The sequence below is a fragment of the Suricata suricatta genome, chromosome 12, assembly GCF_006229205.1.
Source record: "Suricata suricatta isolate VVHF042 chromosome 12, meerkat_22Aug2017_6uvM2_HiC, whole genome shotgun sequence".
Lineage (NCBI taxonomy): Eukaryota > Metazoa > Chordata > Mammalia > Carnivora > Herpestidae > Suricata > Suricata suricatta.
This window is the reverse complement of record NC_043711.1, coordinates 62,558,032-62,581,653: the sequence shown is the minus strand read 5'-3', so window position 1 is coordinate 62,581,653 and position 23,622 is coordinate 62,558,032. Positions and strand designations below refer to the sequence as shown.

The 23,622-nt window shown below is 46.5% G+C and overlaps 1 protein-coding gene across 5 annotated transcripts in view; it reads right to left on the bottom strand.

The window, feature by feature from the left end:
• Positions 1-358: 358 nt before the first annotated feature.
• Positions 359-23,622, bottom strand: part of RALGAPA2 (Ral GTPase activating protein catalytic alpha subunit 2) — a 316,716-nt gene continuing 293,452 nt past the window's right edge. For 4 of the 5 annotated variants that reach the window (XM_029916028.1, XM_029916024.1, XM_029916027.1 and 1 more), the window contains 2 exons: positions 22,738-22,859; positions 359-3,811 (listed from right to left, as the gene is read on the bottom strand). In XM_029916028.1, coding sequence (XP_029771888.1) covers positions 3,792-3,811; positions 22,738-22,859 — 142 coding nt within the window. In that variant the 3' untranslated portion in view covers positions 359-3,791. Of the gene's footprint in view, positions 3,812-6,878; positions 6,919-22,737; positions 22,860-23,622 lie in introns of all 5 variants that reach the window. The other variant, XM_029916025.1, reaches the window with a different exon arrangement.

The following is a 23,622-nucleotide window of genomic DNA, read 5'->3' as shown; positions in this document are numbered from 1 at the left end:
TCCAGGATGTTAAAAGTTCCCTGGTGTCCTGGGCGTAGCTCAGGAACCAAATAAAAACCACCTGGCCAGACCTCAGAATGTGATGGTTGAAGCCCTGATGGCCATCAACTCGGCTTCAGCCGCACCGACCAGAGGCTGGCGATCACACTTTATGTGTCATTTATTCACAAAGACAAACTCTCATAGTTGGCCTCTTGGCTCATCAGGGCCAGGGATTCCTGACTGACCTAGAGGTCAATTTTACGTAAACAGATTTGTAAACTTCCCTGGATTGGTACTAGCTATCATTTTGGATACATAATTAGGCTTGGTTAAAAATAGATGTTTTTGAGGAACTTTGATAAAAAAGCAAGCCATCTTAAGTTAGATGCCAGGATAAACTTTATTTTCCTAGAAACGATAATGAAAACAAAAGAAACATATGGCACATAAGTGCTGTTTCTACTTTATTAAATCATCACAGTAAATCAGAATTAAAGACAAAAAGAGTGTAAACCGGAGAGTTGAGTGGTGGTCATCAGTGGAGCTGTGTGCCTTTCCGGGTGTGGCACACAGGTATCTGCAAAGGTGGGTTGTAGGTAGGGGTCTGTACCACCTAGACATAAACCCAGATGTGGGGCATTGGGCAAATTAAATATGAGATAGCAAAATAAAAATCAAATGACATACTATAACTTAATTTACTATATTTATCATTTTTTTCTTGTTTACATGTACTAAATGTTGTAGACCTGAAACCATAGGAAAACATTCACTTCGTGTGTATGTCATACACAGACACTGAGCACACCTGGAACGATGGTTACCTCATGGTGAATCTCCCTCTCGATGCGGACATTTTCCCTCAGTAGATATAGACATAACGCACTTACATGTAAGACATCAAAGTAAGTTTTAAAGGATCCCTCAAACCTCCAGATGATACAAATGTAACAGGAAGTGAAGTGCAGGTTGCCACACTGGAGGAAGATAAGGAGGACGTGATTTGCATTGTCTACGGATCCGCTTGATCTCTTGTTTGTAAGGCTGAGGGTCCGATCAGTCAGCCCCTCTTGTGGAGTCAAGGCTTAAGTTCCCTCCCTCCCCGTGGCTCTTAGCAGCTGCAGGCTTCACTGCATGAGGACACTGTGGCAGTCACTTACCCAAGCTAGATTTCCTCACTACGGTCTACTTAAGATTTTACTATTTTTAAAAAGTCATCTATTGTTTTTAAGTACAAAAACCTCAGTGAGACTGTGGAACATCAGCTTTGCTTTGGACGGAAATTAGTGTGCAGAGAAGGGAGGGGACTGGCCTGGCCCTGCCTGGAAGCCAGCAAATCTTATCCATTTGGGGCCGATTAGGGCCACTTTCACGCACAGATGGTTGACCTGCTAATGTGACGAGTCAGCGCTGTGACTCAGGTAGGTTCCCGCCAGATGAGTGACCCTCCACAATTTTGCTGAAAGGCATTTATTACAAAAGCACAATATTTGCTTTTCTAAGTGAAAAGAAAAAGAACTTGATCATTTCAATTTTCCACCCCAAATAACAAAAGTGATTCAAGTTCATGTGATTGTAAGCAAACCCGGTTGCTAGATTCCCCGGTCCCCATTCCAAACCAAGGCTGCTGCTGACAACAGTGGGTTCAGATGAAGCTCTAACCCCCAAACGGCTGGCTGGAATCTTGGATAACAGGGATGTTAAAATCAGTATGGATTACAAGAAGTCTGGTTATTTGCTGCCTACAACTGAATTTCCCACTTGCAGGTTAGGAGGACTGATTCCAGGAGGTAAGATGGAAGCCTGGAGCAGAAGTCTACCGGAGTTCAATGTGACTTCTAAGTCCTGACTCTTCAACTAAATCCGAGAATTCTCCAACAGGGGGTTTCTAGGTCCTGGAAATGAAATGTTCTCCCAGAAACTACTTGCTGTCAGAGCCCAACTGGGACTCTGGAGCCCAGGAACATGGGATGCTCTTCCTAGCAGGCGTGAGGTCTGGGCACTCGGTAAGTATCCAGTGAAGCAGCTCAGCACAAGTCTTGAGTCTGGGTGATCGGGGACAAGCCATGCCGACCAGAAAGCCCAAATCATTACACAGGTGTGGGGGGTGGGGCAGGAGTGGGAAGGATAAGAATCGTGGCATTTGCCCACACAGCAGACAACGCCATGACTTCCAGTCACCCTTAATAGTGCCATTAAGCCCAGAGTGAGTGAACCAACTGGACCTGTTTACAGAACAGCCCCAAGTGACTGAGGCTTATTTTTGTTTCTTTCAGATTCCGGTGATGTCCACGCTGCGTCCATCTGTAGGCCTGGACCTCACGCCCTACCTGAGGTCTTCTACAAAGCCGGAAAACAAATTCTCTCTAGAATTAGAAAGCCTATCCTTTGAGTGGAATTTCTCAATCCTTCCTCATTGTCCCAGAAGCAAGTCTGACTCCTGGGCCTGCTTGTTTCTCCTGCAAGAGTCGGGTACCAGCCAAACCGTGCCAATTGCTGGTGGAGAGAACTGATTGTTTAGTGAAAATGGCCACTCTGTGGAAAGAGGGGGTGCAGAGAACTCCCCAGGAAGGTGACCACAGCCACTGGGGGTAACACACAAGTGGGCACAAGAACAGACAGGCACACAGTCAAGGGAGGCGGGGAAGCACCCTCATATGGCTGATCTTTCTCTGGGCCTCTGTGGCTGCTGTGTCCCCGTTCTGAGTCCCAGACTTACTCTGGAGAGAGGCTGCAGGCCTAGGTGAGCAGCAGAGGGCCAAACAGGTCGTCCAAACGGACTGATTTTTCTGTCGCTGACACCCTCAAACTCCCAGCAGGGATGCTGGGGAATCGCAGATAGAAGGTGGGGCTTTTCATTCCTTTCTTTTCTTAAACAGGCCCAATGTGCCTTCCTTGGAACCAAATGTGCAGAAAGTACCCATTGTGCCATAGCCCTCTCTCAGCAGTGGGCAGGCGAGCACAACTGCAGGGTGAAGCTCCCGGAGGCTGATAGACATTGTGTGTGTTGGGGGGAGAGGGGGCATCTCAGTCAAGCGCCTGCATGGGGGCATGCCTGTGTATCAACGTGATGCTCTTCTGAGCTGGGCCCTGGAAGCTTCCTGACTGTAAGGGGCTTTCACAGGAACAGGACCCTGTTTCTAGAGTCATCTGAGGGCCTCCAGGAGGACAGTTGAGAAAACCTCTCCCTGGTTAGTGGGCATCAGGCACCAGGTGGAAAACACTCAGCGACTCAGATACAACTTTTCCTGTGGGCAAAAGACCCTAGGGAAAGCTAATTTTCATGATGATGAAATTTTTGAGTAAACCATAAAACCTAACATAAGAACTAGTGAAATCAATGCTGAGAAAATTCCTCAGTTTGACAGCTATTTTGCTGGTCCTTCTGTGAATCATACTTGGGTTTATAAATGAGAGGGAACGATTTGGGAGTACAGAAACCAGCTGCCCCCCACCCCTTCCCCGAACGCCCAGCATCTTCTCCTGCTGTCCCTGCCTGGGAGCAGCCACACCTATGCCCACAAGCATGGGCTTGTCTCTGGCTGTTGGTGACTTTCCCTTTTTCTTCTTTGGAAGACCAAGTTTCGTGAGGTTCTAGGGTAAGACAGCACAGCCGAGTGGGAAAGTCCGCCCTTCAACATTTCGGTGGGTTCACCTTCAACTTCAGAAGTCCATTAATGGGAAGATGTGTAGAGGGCCCTAGCAGAGCAGTGATGTTTCCTGGAGTCTCTGGTTTGGGGGTCCGGGGTGGGGGAGGAGGGAAGTCTCATTCAGCTCCTCCTTGCCAAAAGGTGCCATGAGGTAGGCACTCAGGCTGGTGGCCAGGGCCCTGCAAAGAAAGCAGAAAGAGGCCAAGTCATGGCACCCTTATGGGCACAGATTCAAGAAGGACTTGTGGCACTCAGAACATGTGGAGCCACATCCCCAGAAAGGGGTTCTGATAACCTCCCTGTGTCACCAGTGTAGAGATATTTGCTGCATGAATCAATGTGCGAATGTCTTTCCTCTGGGCCTTTACTCTGGGCTTTCCTGGAGCATAAAACAAACTATGAATCTTTTCAGAATCCACTTGGCCTCACTGTCCAATCCACATGCAAAGAATGAAGAGAAAAGGCATCTGACTGCAGTAAAACAAAGAGGAGCCCATGAAGCAGCAGCATTGCCCAGAGTCAATGAAGAAGCAAGTAAAACGTGATGGACAGCTTTGGGGATCCCTGCCCATGTTATTATTTACACATATTTACACATTGATATGTCACCGATGAGTTACAACTCGATTGCTCCCCAAAGGGTCTGGGGAAGAGGTCAGGACTGGGTTGCTTCCGTGAATGAGCCCAGATGAGCTTAGCACTATTTAGCACTGGAGGGAAAAGAAGTAAACTCAAAGCCTGCGAGTCTGCACCGCTCTTCCCCTCCCCAGGGCGGTTGCGAGCGTGCTCAGAGGAATCCAGGAATGCCTGCTGCAATATCCAGCCGCTGTTGCTGCCGGAGCCTGCCCTCCCCTGGGGCAGTTCTGCGAGGGAGAGAATCTTTCATCACCCCTCTTCCCCCTATAAGCTATTTTTAAGTCCTGTTGTATTATACCCCAACCTTCTGGGCTTCGAACAAACCTCAGAAGCAGGCTTTCTATCCTCTTTCTAGCATGCTTCACTTCCAGGGGTTTGGCCTTTGAAATTCATATTATTATTGGCATTGGAAATTAATTTATGTAAGTTGTCTTATTCACAGACATCTTTCCTCATTTTCTGACCTTATCTTATTGTTTATAGGAAGAGCCTTTGAAATCAATGCTCAACAAACATGCATGGACCTGACAAGACAGACTTCTCCGGTGTGTTCCTAATGCCAGCACCTTAAGACCCCCACCACTGAGGGGCTTTACAGTCTCTCCTCCCTGCTGGTCCCTGTAAGGCTGGGCAGAGAGGAAATGTCCTGTGGCTTTCTCATGCTAGTCTCACCTTTAAAAACAGGCTGCTTTTGACAAAGGGAGCCCAGCTATCCTGCGCTCCATGACAGAGATGGCATTGGTAAAAGGTCTCTCCATGTCCCCTTGGAGTTGGACGTGGGGGTGACCAACCTGATTCAATCCTAGATAATATTCTATTTTGAAATACCTTTACTTCCAATTGCCTAAGATTTCACATTTATCACTAGGAACCACTCTACCTAGTATTCTAATCAGATCAATTGGGAGAGAGAAAGAAAAATATAAAAAGCAAGTGAAGGACAGAGATAAAATAATGCTTGAAGATACTGTTATTAAGTGAAAGAGCAGTTCTGGATTAGAAAGAAAATATTGAACCCCTCTAGCCAGGGAGAGCAAATGGGGGTGGGAGGCTGGAGATGCATGCTGCATTCCAGTGGCTGGGCAGGATGGCAGCTGGACAGAGGGACGCTAGGCAGGTGGACTTGGAGGAACCACATGAAGCTATGTGGCAAAGCGCCCCCCCGTGCATCTGAAAGCAGTGGCCCCAACCGCTGGGGGCACAGAAAAGGCCCCTCCTTGGCTGCAGCTTGCACGGCTGTGCCCCTTGCATTCCTGCAGTCCCCAACTTCCTCCTGGCACACCCCCAGCCTGTGATGGCTCCTGCTGTGCCCACCGCACCCCGTGATTGATGGGGAGGGAGCAGCTGGGGAATGAGCCGGCAGGCTACAAAGGAGATAATTCCACTCGCAAGCTGCCGGCAGCCGCTCCACTCATTTGGCCTTTTCCTCCTGCTGGAAGCTGGGGGTCTGATCCAAGGACACTCGAGCCCCACTTCACTGTTCTGTGGCAGGAGCAGAGGATCTGCATGGATACCGGGTGTCAGCACATAAGGACTTCTGCAGAACAGGACTGTGCAGCCTCACTCTGCCCCACCCAGTAAGAGCACCTGGGTCTGTGTGGTGTGTTGGCTTTGGGAGCTCAAGTGACCGGGCCCCGTTCAGAACAGTTCTGGGACTGGGCCAGACCTGTGGCAGAGGGAGAAAGAAAGGGTAGCTTGGCCAGAGGGTCTGGCCTGCAGGTGGAGGAGGGTGACATTTTGGGTCAACTCAGAAGTCTCCAGGCTGACATTCCACCTGCATTTTTCCCAAGACGGTGACTGGCATCTGTGTCCTGCGTTCCACTGTGGTGATATAGTTAATAAATTACAGCTCGCTGGTGTCCTCCAGTATTATTACTATTATCATCGTCACCATCTGGTCTCCCTTACACCTGTGAGCCCATGAGTAGGTGCAGCCTGGGTCACCCCCAGCCAGCACTGCCACAGGCGGTATGGAGCAGGGCCTGGGACCCAGAGGCAGGGCAGAAAGGAGAGGCCCAAGGAGGTCACACCTGCTGCAGCCAGCCTGCCCTCTGGGTCCTACACTGCAGCCCATCCCTGGGTTCCTCACCCTCTGTGCTCTCCCAGCTTTTGTCTGCTCTTCCTCCCCCAGCTGTTCCATTCAGCGGTCCCCGGACGACCTGCCCTCCCTGCACCAAGGCCTCGGAGGCGCCCATTAAGGCGAGCGGTCAAAGGCCACCCAGCACGTGCCAGATCTTATCAGCCCATCTCAAGATCCTGCTCCTCCTGGCTTGGGCAACAAAAAAAGGGGGCGGCCCCGGGTCCACTGGCTCCCTGTGGCCCTGCACACAAAAGGGCGGGCGACAAAGACATGTTCCAGGATGGCAGGTGTTGGTGTCCGATTCCGCCTACAGTGCATGGGCAGAAGAAAGGCGAGGCTGGGTCTCCCCGGGCAGCACAGACATGCAGGGGCAGGAGTGTGGGCAGGGCCCCTCAGGAGGGGAGGTGGGGGCAGCAGGAACTCGAGAGGCATTTCAGTGCGGTGTTAGCCACGGAAGGAGGCTGGTTGGTGAATTTACATCCTCCCTTCCCAAGAGCAGGGTGGTTGGACAAATCTGAAGCATGTCTTACCTTGCTCAAACATGGCAATGAGACCTTTATACATTTTAATCTGAAGGGAAAGAACATAAAATCAAGTGAATACAAGTCCAGCACACCCGTAACCCAACTTGATAATGAACGCAGTGCTAATAAGACATTTATTCCTGCACTGCCTGAGTGTTGTCACAGCCTTGGAGATCATTACCAACTGAAAATTCACTAAAAATTCTACTTGGCAGGACAGAGTTCTAGTTCATTTATAAATGTGAAATGAAGGAGAGAGTGGTGCTCCTAGGATGTGTTGTGTAGACACTGTTGGGAGCTCTATAGACACAGAGTGGCACCAACCACTGTGTCAGTGGCACTAACAACCACTTTACTGGTTACCCCATATCTGCTGATGGATTTCGTCGAACATATAGTCAAAGGTAAGAATTTTCAAGATAAGCATCTGGAATTCAATGGATGACCCGAAAAATGAATGGACAGCCTCTAAGCATGCAAGTTTACGTGCCTCTTAGTTTCATGTCACAGGTTTCTGAGTGTACATAGTGCATGAACTCAGTTCTAGCATCACCTGCGATAGGACAGTTCCTAGGCAGGAAGCACGCAGAATGCTGTACGGAGGGCAGCAGGAAAGGGGACCCCACAGTGGTGAAACTGGACTGTGAACTCACCCTCACTCAGGAAGCTGAGCTGGAGGATCTCAGCAGTCATGCTGACCCCGAGAGAGGATCTGAGTTTCACTGTACTTTGTGACAGGTCTTCTCCATCCCCTCCCCCACCCCAGCCCTCCCACAGACATCCTGTTTCCTTGGCGGGTTTCCCTCAGCAAATCCTCAGCCTTGTTCTGCACCAGGCAGAGCTCCTCACCCCAACCCCCACAGTAATCCTGAATTCAGTGTCACTCGACCACCATCAAATCTGGACAAAGGACATTCATCAGTGACACGGACCGTTGTCTGCACGGCCACAGTCATAAACTTGGATTGTCTGATGACCTCGCCTGCCAAGGTTGGCAGAGAGAGTAGGGCCAGTTTCTAAGATGGTGGTTTAGAAGGCCATCAGAAGGACCACTGACTGGGGCTCTCCAAAAGAAATGTGTACTTTCTACAATCTATTGAAAATCCTCCCATCCCCGGCAAAATTATTTGGGATTTGGAATTTCAGGATAAATAACTGATCGTGGATGATCAGTCTTGATTTTCAACCACTGTGACCTGCTGCTTCTCTATACATTGATTGTGCTCTAGGGCACAGGGGACTCTACTAGAATGTTTTCCATGGATCCTCAATAATAGGATTATCTAAATTTCCTGTTTTCTCCCAATGCACTGTGCTGTAGCACCCCATTTCCTCTCATGGAATATGGCATACACACATCTCTCGGCGGGTCTGTCTTCATTGAGTTAGGGAGGCCCAGTTTTTCAGGGCATTATGCTACCTACCCTTTCCAGGGTGAGCAAATGGGTCTCTTCATGAAGGGGCTCCCTGGTCTCCCTCCCGTGCAGCTCTTCAGCCCTGGTTATGCTGGGCGTACCAAGAAAACAGATGGCGCAGCTAACAATGGAAGACTTGTTTGTAATTGCTGATGAGGACTGGTTTGCTCCTCTCCCCAGTGTGTCCCCAGATGCAGCCTGGTGTGGTGTGCTGGACCAAACAGAATGTCTCAGTAACTGCCAGTCCATGGGTGAGTTAAGGAGATGCAAAGACAGAGACAGTTGGGGGCTGCCTTAATTATTCCATGGGGCTCAAATGTCACTTGCCCTTGACATACAGGCAGTGCTACCAAAGTCGGGGGGGCCCACCCATGGAACACAGGAATGGGCTGTCAGCTTCATGATACATCCCTGGGGGTGAGTGTAAGGTACCAACTAGCCTGGGCAATGTTGGAAGGCACCAGAAGAGAGCACAGTGCCTGGAGGTGAGGATAGGAGGCATGTGATGCTTGGGGGTGTTGGGCAAAGACACAGAGCATGATTATTTCATCTTTTCATCAGCTGAGCACCTGGAAAGTGCCAGGTTCTGATCTAGGCTCTTGGTTATAGCCCTGAACAAAGCCGACAAAGTTTTGGTGGAGGAGTTACGGCCTGCATTTTAACTGAGAAGCAAAAATATCATATTTTTTTATATGGAGAAAGCCCAGATACCAGTATGGTAAATAAATAGATGTACAATATTTGTGGAGTGTTTCGGTGGGGAGGAGACAAATTAGGTAATCCAAATGTCTCCATGGTGGGGTCATAGTAAAAAAGACATTGAGCCACATTGAGTGATAGGGTTAAAATGTGCATTAAATTCAAAGTTTTCTTACATGTGTGGGGATTTGGGAGTAGTATTTGGACATCTAAGAGCAGCGGGGTGGGACCCCTCTGGAGAGAGCCTTCCACACATCAGCCTGACACCAAGGGTTAAACTGCAGCCATTCAGTGGCTCAGACACAGAGCCGGAGCCCAGAGATCCCATAAGTCACTTTTAGAGAAAGATGTCTTACTTCTTGGGCCTCATGTGGCTTCTTGGATACTCGCTATCAACAAGGATCTCATTAAACACAGGACACAATAGTCTTGATTGGAGATCTGCTGTGTTCCACACAGCTCTGCCTGGTGGAGGCTTTTCAAGAACTGGTGGGGCTTTTTGTGGCCTATGTTCTCTGGTGGGACTCGCTGGGAGAGCAGAAGAGCAAGGATTTGAATGGAGCTTCTTATCTCCGAGGAAAGGCTGCCATCCGGGACTGCCACCTGGGATAACACTGGGCAGGGTCAGACAAGAAAAGTGGCTGCTTCTCCCTGGGTCCTTGTTACTGAACAGTCAGTGTGGAAAATGATTAACTGGTTCAAGATAATTAGGGAAGGGAATGATTTTGAGAGCTGGCATGGCTGAGGGGGAGAAACAGTGGGCCACGGTTCCAGCTTTAGGCGAGCGCTAAATATCCTCCCAGCAGGAAGGCGGACAGAGCTGGAGATCAGAGAGCGGTCTGTGCTATTCAGACCCCTTGGAATGGCTCTGAGGAAGGGAACAGGTGCAGCCGTGGATGGGGTAAGCCTACATGCTCAACTCAACACTGGCAACTCAAGACCAGTGGGAATTAGCCAGCCTAATTAACATTTCCAAATGGCCCACGGATGGCTTCCAGTATTTCCAACCCAGCAGCAGTGGCTGTGTCCTGGTCCTGGCCCTGATGCTGGGCTTCCTCTTTTTGGTCGTTGGTCTTGCCCATCGACTTTGGTTCTGAATCAGAAAGCTGGGACAACTGGACCAAAAGGAAGGCAGGTGGAGAGAATGTGTGGATTGTGTGTCTACACGAGCATATGCACCAGTGCGGGGAAATAAGCAAGTGGGTGGAAGGCTCATGAAGGTTTCTGGCATTCTCTTTCCTTCCACAACTTATGTACTTGTGTGGAGCTACACCTGAATTTAGCTAAATTGTAAATTGAAGATTAATATCTTGGTTTGATCTTTTCTTGTCAAGCTTTCACAGACAGTGGTCTCGAGACCCTCTCATTATCTCACAGAACATGAATACTAAAATCTTAGTTAAATTGTACATGGCAGGCATGTTCATCTTACCAGACTGAATTCACATCGCAAAATAGCAAAATGGTTCTGGAATGTTGATAGCAGCAATATTCCTAATAGCTAAAAAGCAGATAAAGCCTAAATTTCCACCAACTGATGAACGGACAACCAAAACACGGCCTACCATCACAATGGAATACATATTTGACAATAAAAAGAAGAGAAATACTGACACAGGCTACAACATGGATGAACCTGAGAACATACTGGATAAAAAAAGTCAGTCACCAAAGGCCACAGACTGTATGATTCCATCTGTACAAAATGTCCAGAATAGGCAGATCCACAGAGACAGAAAATAGACTAGTGGTTGCCATGGGCTGGAGGTAGGGTAGTGGGAGTGGGGACTGACCACCAAGGAGCATATGGGCTTTTTTATCTGTTTTAGGATGAATTATAAAGTTCTTAGATTGTGGTGATGGTTGCACACCCTTGCAAATATGCTAAAAACATCAAATTATATACATTATTATTTAAAAAAATTTTTTAAGGCTTAGTTATTTTTGAGTGAGACAGAGCACAAGCAGGGGAGGGGCAGAGACAGAGGGAGATGCAGATTCCAAAGTACTGTGAGTACATGACCTGAGCTTAACTGACTGAGCCACCCAGGCACCCTGAGACTATTTTTCTAAGAACAAAACAATGCCAAAGGAACTTACTGTCATATCCTAGCTCTTCTGGATCACCGTAAGTCATTTTATCTCTCTTCAAAAAATGTTCTGTGTATCAGGGATGGTTATCTCCCATGATTCTTCACACCAGTGCACAGGTTCCTGATCACTGGATTCTAACATGAGTCTGGGTCGGGGGAGTCTTACGCAGGTCCTGACCTTACTGCAGGTCAAAGTTCTGCCCATCTCCTTTTCATCTTCTTCCTCCCACCACGCAGACCACAAAGAGGTGGGTGTCACTTTGCTCCCCTCACCTATACAGTTACAGTGAGGGGCTGTGCCCTGTGGCACTAGGGGTAAGGGAGTCACTAGGGGTAGGGGAAGGGTAGGCCCTTCTAATGGCCACATAGAGAATGTTCAGGGGGAACATCTCTTGGATTAGTGCAACATTCATTCATTAGTCAACATGTCCTCGATGCCTGCTGTGTGGCAAGTGATGGGAATACGTCGGGAATGAAATATTATCTAACTAGTCTCCCTCCTGCCCCTCCCCTAGAATATCCTCCTCATAGGAGTCAGAGTGATCTTTTAAATCAAGAATCATTTTGTGTCACCCCACTGCTTACCACCCTCCAGGAGCTGCCCAGCTCACTAGAGTAACAGCCAAAGTCTTTCCCTAGGCCTGTGAGGCTGTTCTGACGTTCTTCCTCCTCCTCACCTCCTTGCTTCTTTTCCCCTAACCACAACGGGCCTCTCACTGTTCCTCAAATATGCCAGAAAATACTTGCCTCAGGGCCTTTGCACTTGTTGTTCCCTCTGCATCGAGTGCTTTCCCCCAGACTACATGGCTTGCTCCCCCTCACCTCCTTCAAGCCTCTCCTCAAATGTCTTCTTAATGAGGACTTTGCCAAGCCCCATTTGAAGAGCATATCACCCCAGGATGCTTCTCAGTGGCACTCCTGGTCCTCCTTCCCTGCTGCTTTTTATTTCCTGGCATCCCACAGCTTCTGAGAGGCCAGTGTCTTTCTCACCCACCTAAAAGAGAAGCTTTAGGGCACCTGAGTGGCTCAGTTGGTTAGGGGTCTGACTCGGTTTCAGCTCAGGTCATGATCTCATGGTTCTTGGGTTTGAGCCCTGCACTGGGCTCTGCACTGGCAGCTGGCACAGCACCTACTCTCTCTTTCTCTCTCAAAGTAAACAAAGAAACATAAAAAAAACATGTAAATCTCATGGAGGGTGGGCTGCTGTTTTGCCCATTTCTGTACCTTCCATATTAGTGTGCAGTAAATATTTATGGAATAAATGCATGAAGCCCTGACCCTCAAGGGGCTTATGCGATGATTTGAGAAGTGAAGCCACAGTTCCCGTCTGCCTAGGCTGTACCAAAGGCCTGTCCCCAGGATCTGAGTTGGACTGAGCTTTAATATCTAAACATGGCCTCTAGCAAATCACCAGCTTTGGGGAATTGGAATAAAGGACAGAGTCAGCCTAGTGGCCTGCAGAGTCCCATTTCTGACTTCTTCTGTGGTCATCCCTTCCCTTTGGGACTCTCATGCTGATGTTCTTGGGTTGGTTCACATTCCCTGGTCAGGAGGGATTGGACTTGGAAAGTCCCTTGCCCAGATGTTACTGAGGGCTCTGCTGTAACAGTCAGGCTATTTCTCTAGATGCTTCTCTGAGCCCTGGGGACAGTGCTAGGGAGCAGGGTTTCCCTAACTACCATGCATAGGCTCTGGGACACAAGAGAGGCAGGGTCGGCCCAAACATACTTCAGCAGCCACAGCAAGAGAACCTGTGCTCCTTGGTTTTGCCTGGGATCAGGGTGGGGGAGCAGGACCCTGCCACGCGAATCTTGGAAGACCCGTAGCAGCAGTGCTCGCCCTCAGGCGATCTCAAGATCAGCCAGCCATGTTTGAGAGAAGAGACAGGTGGGTGATCGTGTAGGCTTGGGGACCCTGCCACAGGTAAGGGCTGAGCAATTCGGGGGGAGGCAGGAGGGGCCTGGTGTAGGGACACAGGCAGGTGGAATGTGTCCTCTATGCATCTGGGATTTTATTGTCTCATATTCCTGAAGTGGTCAAAAAACAGGGCTTTGCCTGGTCTTTCATTCTGTACACTCTACAGAGATGCTTTTAGGTTTCCTATGTGCTGAGAAATGAATTTTGGCCAGTCAGTGCTGTAAAAATGTTATGGTGGGGTGTTTTTTGTTTTGTTTTGTTTTGGTCTTACAAAGTTGACTGGCATGTTTCCCTTTTTTTTTTTTTTTTAGGGATTTTCCCCTTGGCCTTTTGAGGGCGTTTGTAGGTTACTTGGAGAAAAAGAACCAGCTTTTCTCCTTATTATGCTATATAGAGGTTTACTTCCTGGTTGTCAGCATATATACTTCTGGAAAAAGAGAGAATATAATATTCTGTTTTCTGTCAGCAGAAACGCTCTTAAATGCTCTTAAGAGAGCTTCCATTCAGCCTCTGCTTCTTTGGCTTGGTTGTTGCTAGCTAGGAACCTAAGCAAAGGCATGGAGTCTTCCAGGAGCCCGCCTTAACAGTTGTGGTTTGCATGTGCTCCACCCTCTAGAATCAGGAGAACATGAGGGTCACAGCCGCAGTTCTCACCCCAGTGTGAACATGGGGTGTCAGAAGCTCCAGGTTCTTCTGAAACAAATCCTCAATGTTATTTCAAATGAACTTTAATTAAGAGTCATTTCCAAAAATTGCCTCTGAGAAAAATTATTGGTACCTGCCGGCCATCTCTTGGCAACTGTGAAAGTGTCACGGGAACTGTAATTAACAGGCAGGGATGAAGATGCCACTTGCATTTAAAACCCTGTGAGGACTGCAAAATCAGAACTAAGGTCAAGACAGCATTTCACAGAAAAAGCAGCATCTTCAAGTTCTTCCAAAGGAACAATTTAAATGTGATGGCAATACTTCAGAATGAATACTCTTGGGTCCTTTGTTTTCTGGGAATCTGTGAACACCTCCCCCAGCAACCTCAGCATCAGCCGCAGTGTTGGGGTGGGTATCCCCACACTGGCTCTGAAAGGAGTCATTTCTTCCTCTGTGTTCTTCCCATGTTGACTGTCCCTCATTTTATTCTTCTTGTCTGTGGCCTTCCAGTTCTCAGACATCTCAATTCTTAGCCAATGTGGGAAAGTTAAAAATTGGGTGGTGGGAGGGGTGCCTGGGTGGCTCAGTAGATTAAGCATCTGACTTCAGTGCAGGTCATGATCTCACAGGTTTGTGGGTTTGAGTCCTGTGTTGGGCGCTCTGCTGTCAGCACAGAGCCTGCTTCAGATCCTCTGTCTCCCCCCTCTCTCTGCCCCTCACCCACTCATGCTGGCTCTCTTTCAAAAATAAACATTAAATTTTTTTTAAAAAGGTGAGGGACTGAGTAGTGTATCTAATACATATTAGGTAAGTTTCCTTTCTCTTCCAGGCTCACAATGTAGATGGCACAGCCCATTTTCGCAAAATCTCAACCGAACTGACACATACCATTGGCTCACTGTATCTCTTTCTCCTTTTCTTTTCTATCTTTTTGATATGTGGTTATAGTTCAGAAGTAACTAATCTGGGCTTATTCATAAGTAGCCATCTTTTAGTGGTTCATGAATATCTGCTTTTCCCTAACAAGACTGCAAGCTCCAGAAGGGTAGGAAAGACATTGAAAATGAAGCTTCCAGAGCCTTTGTGTTCCCTTAAGGAGACTAGCACAGGCCTGGGGAATTGGGAGGGGGAGGGGCAGGGTCAATTTAGAGATGGCAACGTTTGACAGGTAGCACCACTGTTGTCTATTAGATCAAATGGAACGAATGTTTGTCTCATCTCTTTCTTCCCCCTCCCAGAGCTGACACTGAGGACAATAAAAGCATTTTAAAAGAAAAAAGAGATAAGCATGAAGCAAAACCTGGTGCTAAACAGGGCAATCAGGAATTCTCTTTAAAATCTAAAATACCATTTATGAAACGATGCCAAATCACGTTTCAGTTCTTCAAACCGCAATATCTGGTCTATAAAGTGCCCAGGCCCTGGCTTTCCCTGCCTTTTTCACACCAGGTTTTGGCCATATTGCTTGTCACTGGTCCATTTTCAGTAGGAGACCAGGGAGGGAGGGGACAGCTGAACAATCACAGGAGTCTGCCCTGTGTCTGTCTCGGGCTCAGCACACGTCTGTGGCCTGAAGACACCTATGCCACTTCAAGCAACAGCCTGAATCTTCCTGTCCACATTTCTATTTTACTTCTGTTGCATATGTTTTAAGAAAGAAATTACATGTGTCATTCTCTAAAGAATTTAATGCCGATTAGAGAGTATATGCATGCATGTGCACGTGCGCGCGCACACACACACACACACACAACTTATACAGGCTAAGAAAAACCAAGATATAAGTAATGACAAGCTAAATGCCACATTAAAATGTGGACCCAAGTATTACAAAGATGACTAGAAAGTGGTTCTCAGGGACTGCCTGCATAATAAAATGCCCTCAGGAATTAAAAAAAATTTTAATGCTTATTTTTGAGAGAGAGAGATAGAGGGTGAGAAGGGAGGGACAGAGAGAGAGAGGGAGACAGAATATGAAGCAGGCTCCAGGTCCTGAGCTGTCAGCACAGAGCCCAATGCAGGGCTTGAACCCACAGACCTTGAGATCATGACCTGAGCCGAAGTTGGAAGCTCAGCTGAATGAGCCACCCAGGCGCTTCACCCTCAGGATTTTTCATGCTCAGGCCACACTGCAGACCAATATATGCACATCTCTGGAAGAGGGACATAGCATCAGAATACATAGAGATTCGCAGGTGAATTGCAAGCTGGGGCCAGGACTACTGGGTTTGGGTGATGGGATTATGGGTGGTTTAAAGAAATCCAATGGATGCTTTATCATCTTTGCAAGAAGAATACATTTTAGGTTTTAAAAAATATGTCATATGGAAGCAGGTCAGAATTGAGCTGGTTATGTGGAAAGGAAGATTCGGGCTGGCTCTGGGAGGTACTGCTGGGATGGAAACACTGTGTGGGGTGGTTAGCTCTTTATAGGCCATGTGGCAACACCGGGTTGGCTATACAGCCAAACGTGCTGAAGCTGCTGAGAGCGGGCAGGGGCTGGAGTTCTTGAATAGGCTAAGAGAACTTGTCTTTCAGGGAAACTTCTGGATGATTTTACTGGAGTTTTAAGCTTTCTTCCAGGTCTTGAACTAACACTAATAAAAAGCCAGCAGTCATGGCTCTGATTTATGGGACCATCCCTACAGGGCAGGTGCTAGGATGGCATTTCCACAGTTGTGGTCCCTGGCCTGCACTCCCCTTCCAGCAGACAGGTCAATGGGTAGGCAGCGGTGTATTCCAGGATAAGAAAGGAAGAATCTGGAGGCACATGTTCCAAGAGAAAGACAGAAGGAAGATGGGTTGGAAGAGGAAGAGGGTTGCATAAGATGGAGTGAGGAAAAGCATGGACAGACAGGGTGGGTGAGTATGAGAGCCCCGTAAACCCTGCTGAGGGTTCTCTGTGTGCCGGGCACTGTGCTCATCTCCTCACACATATTCACTTGCTGAATCCTTATGGATACCCTTAAAGGAAGGTTCTTATTAGACTCATTTTACAGAATCAGACTAAGCTGTAGAGAAACAGGTAACTCGGCTGTGGCCACACACTGGGACACAGAGGACACTGGCCCTCTCAGGGGAATCCATCCTCCCTGCAAAGAGCCTCCACGGAAGCTGGGGAGGCTGGTGCCAGGTGGAAGATTCTGGTCCGTGTTGAGCAAGGAGGACAGGAAGACAGTGGAGTTAGAATGATTCGGGTGGTTATATGCAAGGAAGAGCAAAAGAAGTCAAGCCTGGGCTGTATTAAGTACTAAGGGAGGAAAATCCATAAACCTTGGCAATGGGGGATGAGAGGGTCCAAGGTTTGCTGATGGGTACTGACATCTGCCTTTGTTTCAGGGTTCAGCAGTAGTGTGTGGGTGCATGGGCTCTAGGCTGGGGTGCTGGCTCTGTTCCGCCCCCCCCCCTCCAGAATATCAGATGCCCCTCCAAGTGTTGGGATGGCCTGCCTGAACCCTTGGAGCCTAATCTACCAAGGGCATGTGGGAGCCTCTACTGCACATTTGCTCATTCCAGGAAGTCAGAGTGTATTCTGGGCTTCAGTTTCCTCCTCTGTTTGATGTAGTTGGTTAGAAGTGGGAATGAGAGGGCTCCTTAAAGGATTCTGAAGCCACTGCAAGGCTGCCTCATACACTGTCACAATTATGCAGGTGTGCTGGCCAGTGAAGAGATAAACTGTCATCAGAATAATTATACTGTGAGTTTCTGTGGTTTATGTTTCCAGCACCATCACTTCCCTAAATCTCATTCTTGTCTCCTGAAAACCTTCTGAAGAGTAATGAGGAAGATACAGCTTTCCGGAAGAGGCTCTGTTCAAAAAACATTAAGATAGTATTTGCTTCTTTCCTCTCAGAGAGGAGATATGGGTCTTGTAGATTGATAAACTCTTATAACCGGCTGGTTAGGAATTCTGTGACCAATGTAACTGACAGCCAGCATTTGGTGACAACTTACCAAGTAGGGGACTTGGTAAGTCTTGGATGATATCACTAATGCTGGACTCCACTTTGGGAAGAAAAAACAGTGTGGAATGAGGGGTGAGGACCCCACTGCCAAATTGCCCATGGCCTTTTGGTTGTCCCTTCATAGCTTGGTCTTCAGCTTACTCAAAATTGATGTGATGGGCTTAGGCTTGATATCCCCTGAAGCTTCCTTTAGTTCCATGTTCTACAGGGTTCTTTGCTGGTTTCAGCAAATTTATTAGGAAGGTGAACACATAAGAAATGTTATCAATTGAAACCTTATGAAGAACACCTTAACATGGAGGGAAGAATGGAGGAAGGGGAGGAGAGAGGGGCATGGGGGAGGGAGGGAGAGAGAGGCTGAATGAATTGGTAATATGACCACCCTCAATGAAAGGGGACAATCTGTCATCTTTTGGGGGGTTATAGTTATAGTCTACCTTGTGCAGTTTCTGGGGATCAACCTGATTGCTAACTGCCAGTGAACTGGTCACGTTGGGATCTGCATGCAGAATGGCAAGCCTGCAATATTTTGGTACACATAACCACCATGTATGGTTCGGGGGTCCAGCTGGTTAACTCCTCTAGGCAAAGGCTGATGAGTTACAAAAGTAGTATGTGCAGCATCTACTTGCCAGCTTCACTTTGGGACCGATACACCTGCAGTCTGATGAGGGTCATCACCCTCTAGTGACACCACGCAGAGTCTTCTGATAGGTTCTATGCACTTAATTTGATTTTGCTGTAGCAGAAAACTATAAAAGTCTTTTTTTATTATGTAGGTGAGCATAATAATCCTTTCCAAGAGGGCACATGTGCACTTCCTGAGCATGACCGCTGAAAGCTTACGGTTTTGTGCAATAGGCATGGTGGCGGCAACCTCCTAAGACCGACTCAGACTAATCTGGGTTAAGCTCCAAATATGACCTATATTAAAAGTGACAGAATCTGGTGGAGCTGAATGAGGAGTTTCCTCCCACTTGCTCTAAATTCTGGAACCTTTACCACCTAGCCTATCATAAAGGTGGAAGCATGTCTGACCATATCCTGGAGGAATCAAATATGTTTATGTAGGGCTCACAAATAAACAAAGATTTGTGCTCCCTCTGCTGGCTCTCTGCAGAAATATTAAGGTAGAAAAGAACCAAAAACAGTGTTGGCATCTTCAGCAAACACTGTTGATTTGTGTACACTGAGAACAACTCCTTTAACTGGATTTTGGACATTTCTTTGAAAAACTCAATTTTTATCAGGTTCCAACCAAAGCACTTGAAAATTCTTAAAATCAGATATTAAATCAGACATACCTGTAGTCCTCCACTACCAAATTGCTAGCTGTGACTGTACTAGTGATTTGGGGATTCGTTTATCAACAGACACAAGTGGATTCCTCCAAGGTTTTAAGATCTAGACACAACCTTTAAATCAGCTCTTGGAAAAAACAACATCTCAGGTCCAAGCTAGACTTTCTTTTTTCTCTTCTTGTTTATAAGACCGACTTCCAAAAGGTAAAGATTTATACCATTTATATCCTTTCCGATAATGTCAAACATTAGACTTGATTTTCCAAATCATTAGCATGCAGAAGAATGACCTCATGGTGAACAGATGCACTTGGCTGTGAGCTGCAGTGATTACATCAGTCCCGCCCAGCAGTGGAGGGTGCCCATTCCAGTTAACCCTTTGAAGGCCTCTCTGCAGCCCCCCACTTCCTTGGAAACATGCATGAAAACACAAGCTGAGTCCCTCACCCCAATGTGTGTATGGGTGTTAAATGTGTATATATACATGTATAAAACATATATATGTATGTAAACAACACATATATATATGTGTGTGTGTTAATTGCAGCCAATATTTTAACACTGGCTACCTTTCAGAAATTGCTGGTCAATAAGGAAGGAGTCAAAAGGAACATAAATTACAGGGCTAAAAAAAAAGGCAGCTCAAATACTTACTATGCACTGGGTATTATCAGTACAAGTGATGCACGGCATATGTATGTGGTAGGTGGTGTTTTAAAATAGCATTTTCTGACTTGGAAAATAGTTTTATTTTAAACCTCCTTTTAAAAAGCAGAACACCCACCTATCGGCTAACAATTAAAGACCCTACATCCTCATCATTGGTTGACAGTGAATCATGAAGAGAAACACATTTACTTGGCCAGTGTGCCCCTCTCTGGCTGCCTCCGGTGACTCAGTGACTCGGTGACTCGGGTGACAAGCAACAACACTGGGGCAGGGGGAGTCTGGATAGAAGGCATTTCCCAACCACAGCCTCTTTGGGCATAAGCCACTCCCACTGAGCACACTTCTTACTTATGCATAGGACTCCAAGGCTGATATCACAGGCCTTCCTTCTAGAAAAGGGAGCTGCTTGCTGCTACAAACACAGTGTGGAAGGAATACAACGTTCAGGTTACTCTCCCTCGGCATTAACGACAAAGTCCCTTGCAGTGAGGATACAGATACAAAGAAAACCCGGGAGCCCTTAATTCCTCAGATTGTGCATATGCATGTGAGCAGGAGCCCAAGGCCCCGCTTTGATGGCACTGCTGGCCGAGAGGGTCTGATTGGGTCCTAAGTGCACGGTGGGGGCTTAAGCCGCTCAGGGTCAATTTTTCCAGTTGGCTTGCTGCTTGGAAGAGCAGAGTTCACCTCTGTTTCTTAGTTTAAGCTAGCTGGCTCATCTGGATTTGACTGTACTTGTCCCAAGAAAACAGGAAACACTGAATAAATGAAAAATGTTTTCATCTGTAAAAGCAGTAACAGGCTGGGATAGGGATTCCTCAAAAGCAAAACTGGCAATGTGAAGAGCGGAGGATGTGCTTCTGAAAATGTGCCTATTTATGGTCTGGAAGTGCTCTGCCCTCACTGCACTGCCCTCAGATTTCAGCTCATGCCAAGTTCCTTTCCAGTTACTTCCTCATCTTCGATGTGGGCAGATATGCAAAGTGGTGACAGAGAACACAGTGCCCAAACTTAAAATCCGTGTTCATGGATTGGCGTGCGATGTGTACAAAAAATTTTATCACTCAACACGGAATGCTCTAAACCCTAACATGAAATGTAATATGGATGCCAATAATTTGAAAGGAGGAAGAACCAGCATTTGTCTTGTCTTTGGTTTCATGTTCCTTTTGTAACAAGGGTTCCAGGGCCCACTCATGAGCTGTCAGACCCTTATCTGCTAAGTGACTCTGGCAAATGTGATGCTCTTGAAGAAGCCTGCTTGCTAGCAATTAATTGCCTCCAAACAGCAGGTCTTGAAAAACCCAAATCACTTCTGGAGACTCACTTAAGATATTACCTACACACTAGCTCATTTGAATTTTTATTTAAATACTTTAAATAATTTAAATAATTATAAACTTTTGGAAAAGATCAAACTAATTTATATAGAAACTTTGCATAGAAAACAAAGTTCATCAATATTTTTTTAGGAACATCTTAATCTAGAGCCTTAAGAATGTAAGAGTTGAGGAATGTCAATGCCTAGTTATTATTCCATTTCTTCTAATTTTAGGAAACAAAAGCCCTTCTCAGGAGTTAAAAAAAAAAAGGACTCACAAAACCCTGCAAAGAAAAACTAAGTCCCAGGACCTCATGAGGATAAGAAAGAGCAGAATGCAATCATTAAAAAATTAGCTTGCTTCATGTTCTTTCACCTACACACTAGAAATGATTTTCAACCTCTAGGCAGACTGGTGTGAAATCTTCATTTCCCTTGAAACTGATTTTTTTTTTTTTTGGTTTTAGATAGAATGTTGGCAGACTGTATAAAAGAATTCAATTCACAGCTGTTCTACTTTTTTTTTTAATGTAAGAAACATTAATCAAAGCTTTAAGTTATAAGCTTTCTCATGTAGTTTAGTATTCCAGTTCAACAAAGATCAATAGAGGCCATTCCGGTGTTTCTTGACGCCTCACCAGGAAGCAGAGGCGTGATTATGTAAATCGCAAGGCTCCCGCACCTCGGCCAGCTTGCTTATCTCCCCGGCCTTCTGCCTGCTGCTCCTGGCTCCCAGTGCAAGTGCAAGCCTCCCCCTCTTATCTCCCAACAAAGCTCGGAGAGGCAAGGACTGAAGCCAGCGATGTTAAACAATGATGCATGGCTGATTTTATTTGTAAGTGATTTATTTCACTGAATTTAATTTTTTCACTTTGTGTGTAAGATATTTGTTAACAAGTCAGAATCAGAGAAGTAAGGCAGTGTTCAGAGACAATTGACACAGGTTAGAAATCTATTAAGCACGCTAACAGTTGTGTCTACACCGGTGGAAGAAGAAGGAAGCCCCTCATTGAGAATTTCAACATGCATTGACTAACTATCCCATTTACTCGCTGAAAGGCAATTAATCTGTAATTACATGCAGAAATTCACAAGTAATTCTATTCTCTGGGAAAAAAAAAACACACAGTAATCATATAATCAGTTTAAGTGGTAGTACCCCCCTTTTTTTTTGAATTGGAAATATAAAAAGAGTAAAACCTAAAAACAAGCACATTCATGGAAATTCTTGAAATATCGATTGGCATACTAAATGAAAATGACTGAAAGCCAGTTTCTAAACAGGTTCCACACCAGGTGCTGTGCTGGTCGGCAGCCTGTCCGTGTGACACAGACCACTCCAGAGAGAAAGCGTGCACACCGCTCTGCTGTAATGATGGAGTAGGGGACACTGTCCTTCCATCTCTCCTGCATTAATCCCTGACCCGAGTATCTCGGCAGCATAATCCCCATTTAGCATTAGTAGCAACGGCTTCAACTGTGAGGAACACTTTTTTGATAAGTAAGCACTGATTCCAGCATCGCTTTTAAACAACATATTCCCAGCTCAGCAAGAAACCTACACTCCTGAATGAACCGGAGCACATTACTGAGAAAAAGTTCATTAACCTTGCTAGATTCGAGGGTTAACAGGATAGCTGAAGAAAAGCACTGAGTGAACAGCTCGGATACAAAACAAATTAAAATGAATGTCATCATTCCTTTTGATATTCATTAGTTGATTCAGAGGGAGAATGCTCTTCTTAAATTTGCAAGCATTTATCTGTGAAAAACAGGTGTACATCTGCTGCTCCAGTGTGTCCTAAGCGAGGGAGGGCACAATAATGCAGACACTCACCCGTTCCGCCGAGGGAGGGGCTGGGCGAGGGAGAAAAGACTTGTGCCGCGAAGTCCTCAAACGTCATTACTTCTTGGTGGTTCTGAATTATTGCTTCGAGGTACAGAGCTCGTTCTTCGTAGCTGTGGCCGTTGGTTAAGGAAACAAGTGCACATGTGGAACGACACACATAACAATGACAAGGCTCACTCTGGTAAGAGTACGGTTATGTGACTTTTATGTGTGTTGGGGGGAAGAAAGTATCTTATGAGTCCATTAACATCCCGCCAGGGAATTATGGAGAAGTCATAATCAACAGTAAGATTCTGATGTTGAGACCTGTTTCTCTTAGACTTCAGTTACAACAGCAACAGCAGTATTACTCTGAACACCAATAAGTTATAGAATCACAATAAAAGATCATTAAGGTTGATCCAAACCAACAAACAGAGGCATTGATTGTGACGGCGTCTCTTTCCATGGATGGCTGTGGGACAATGTTGGACCTTCCCTTCCTAGGTCAGTGGACAGAATGTTCTTCTCAGTATCCTATAAAATGAATTGACACTTGAAGCCAGAATTGGTGGTACAATTAAAAAAGAAAAAAAGACACTGCACAGAAGAGGGAAGGCCAGGAAGGTATGCTCTGAGTGGGTACCAGTGCCTCAAGCCAGGATAGGCTACAAGCATTAGAAAATAGGAACTAATAAGTGAAGGACTCTAGCAGAGAGTGCACAATGTAATTTAAAAAAGAAAAGACTATTGCCTTTTAATTAAAACTGCAGTCTGGAACACATGCATTCAAATGTGTAATCAAAAACCAGTCACCAATAAAACTTACAAGCGTAACACACTGAAGCAACTTTCCAGCTGTCTTAATAGGACCCCTGCGTGCGGCAGCCTTTC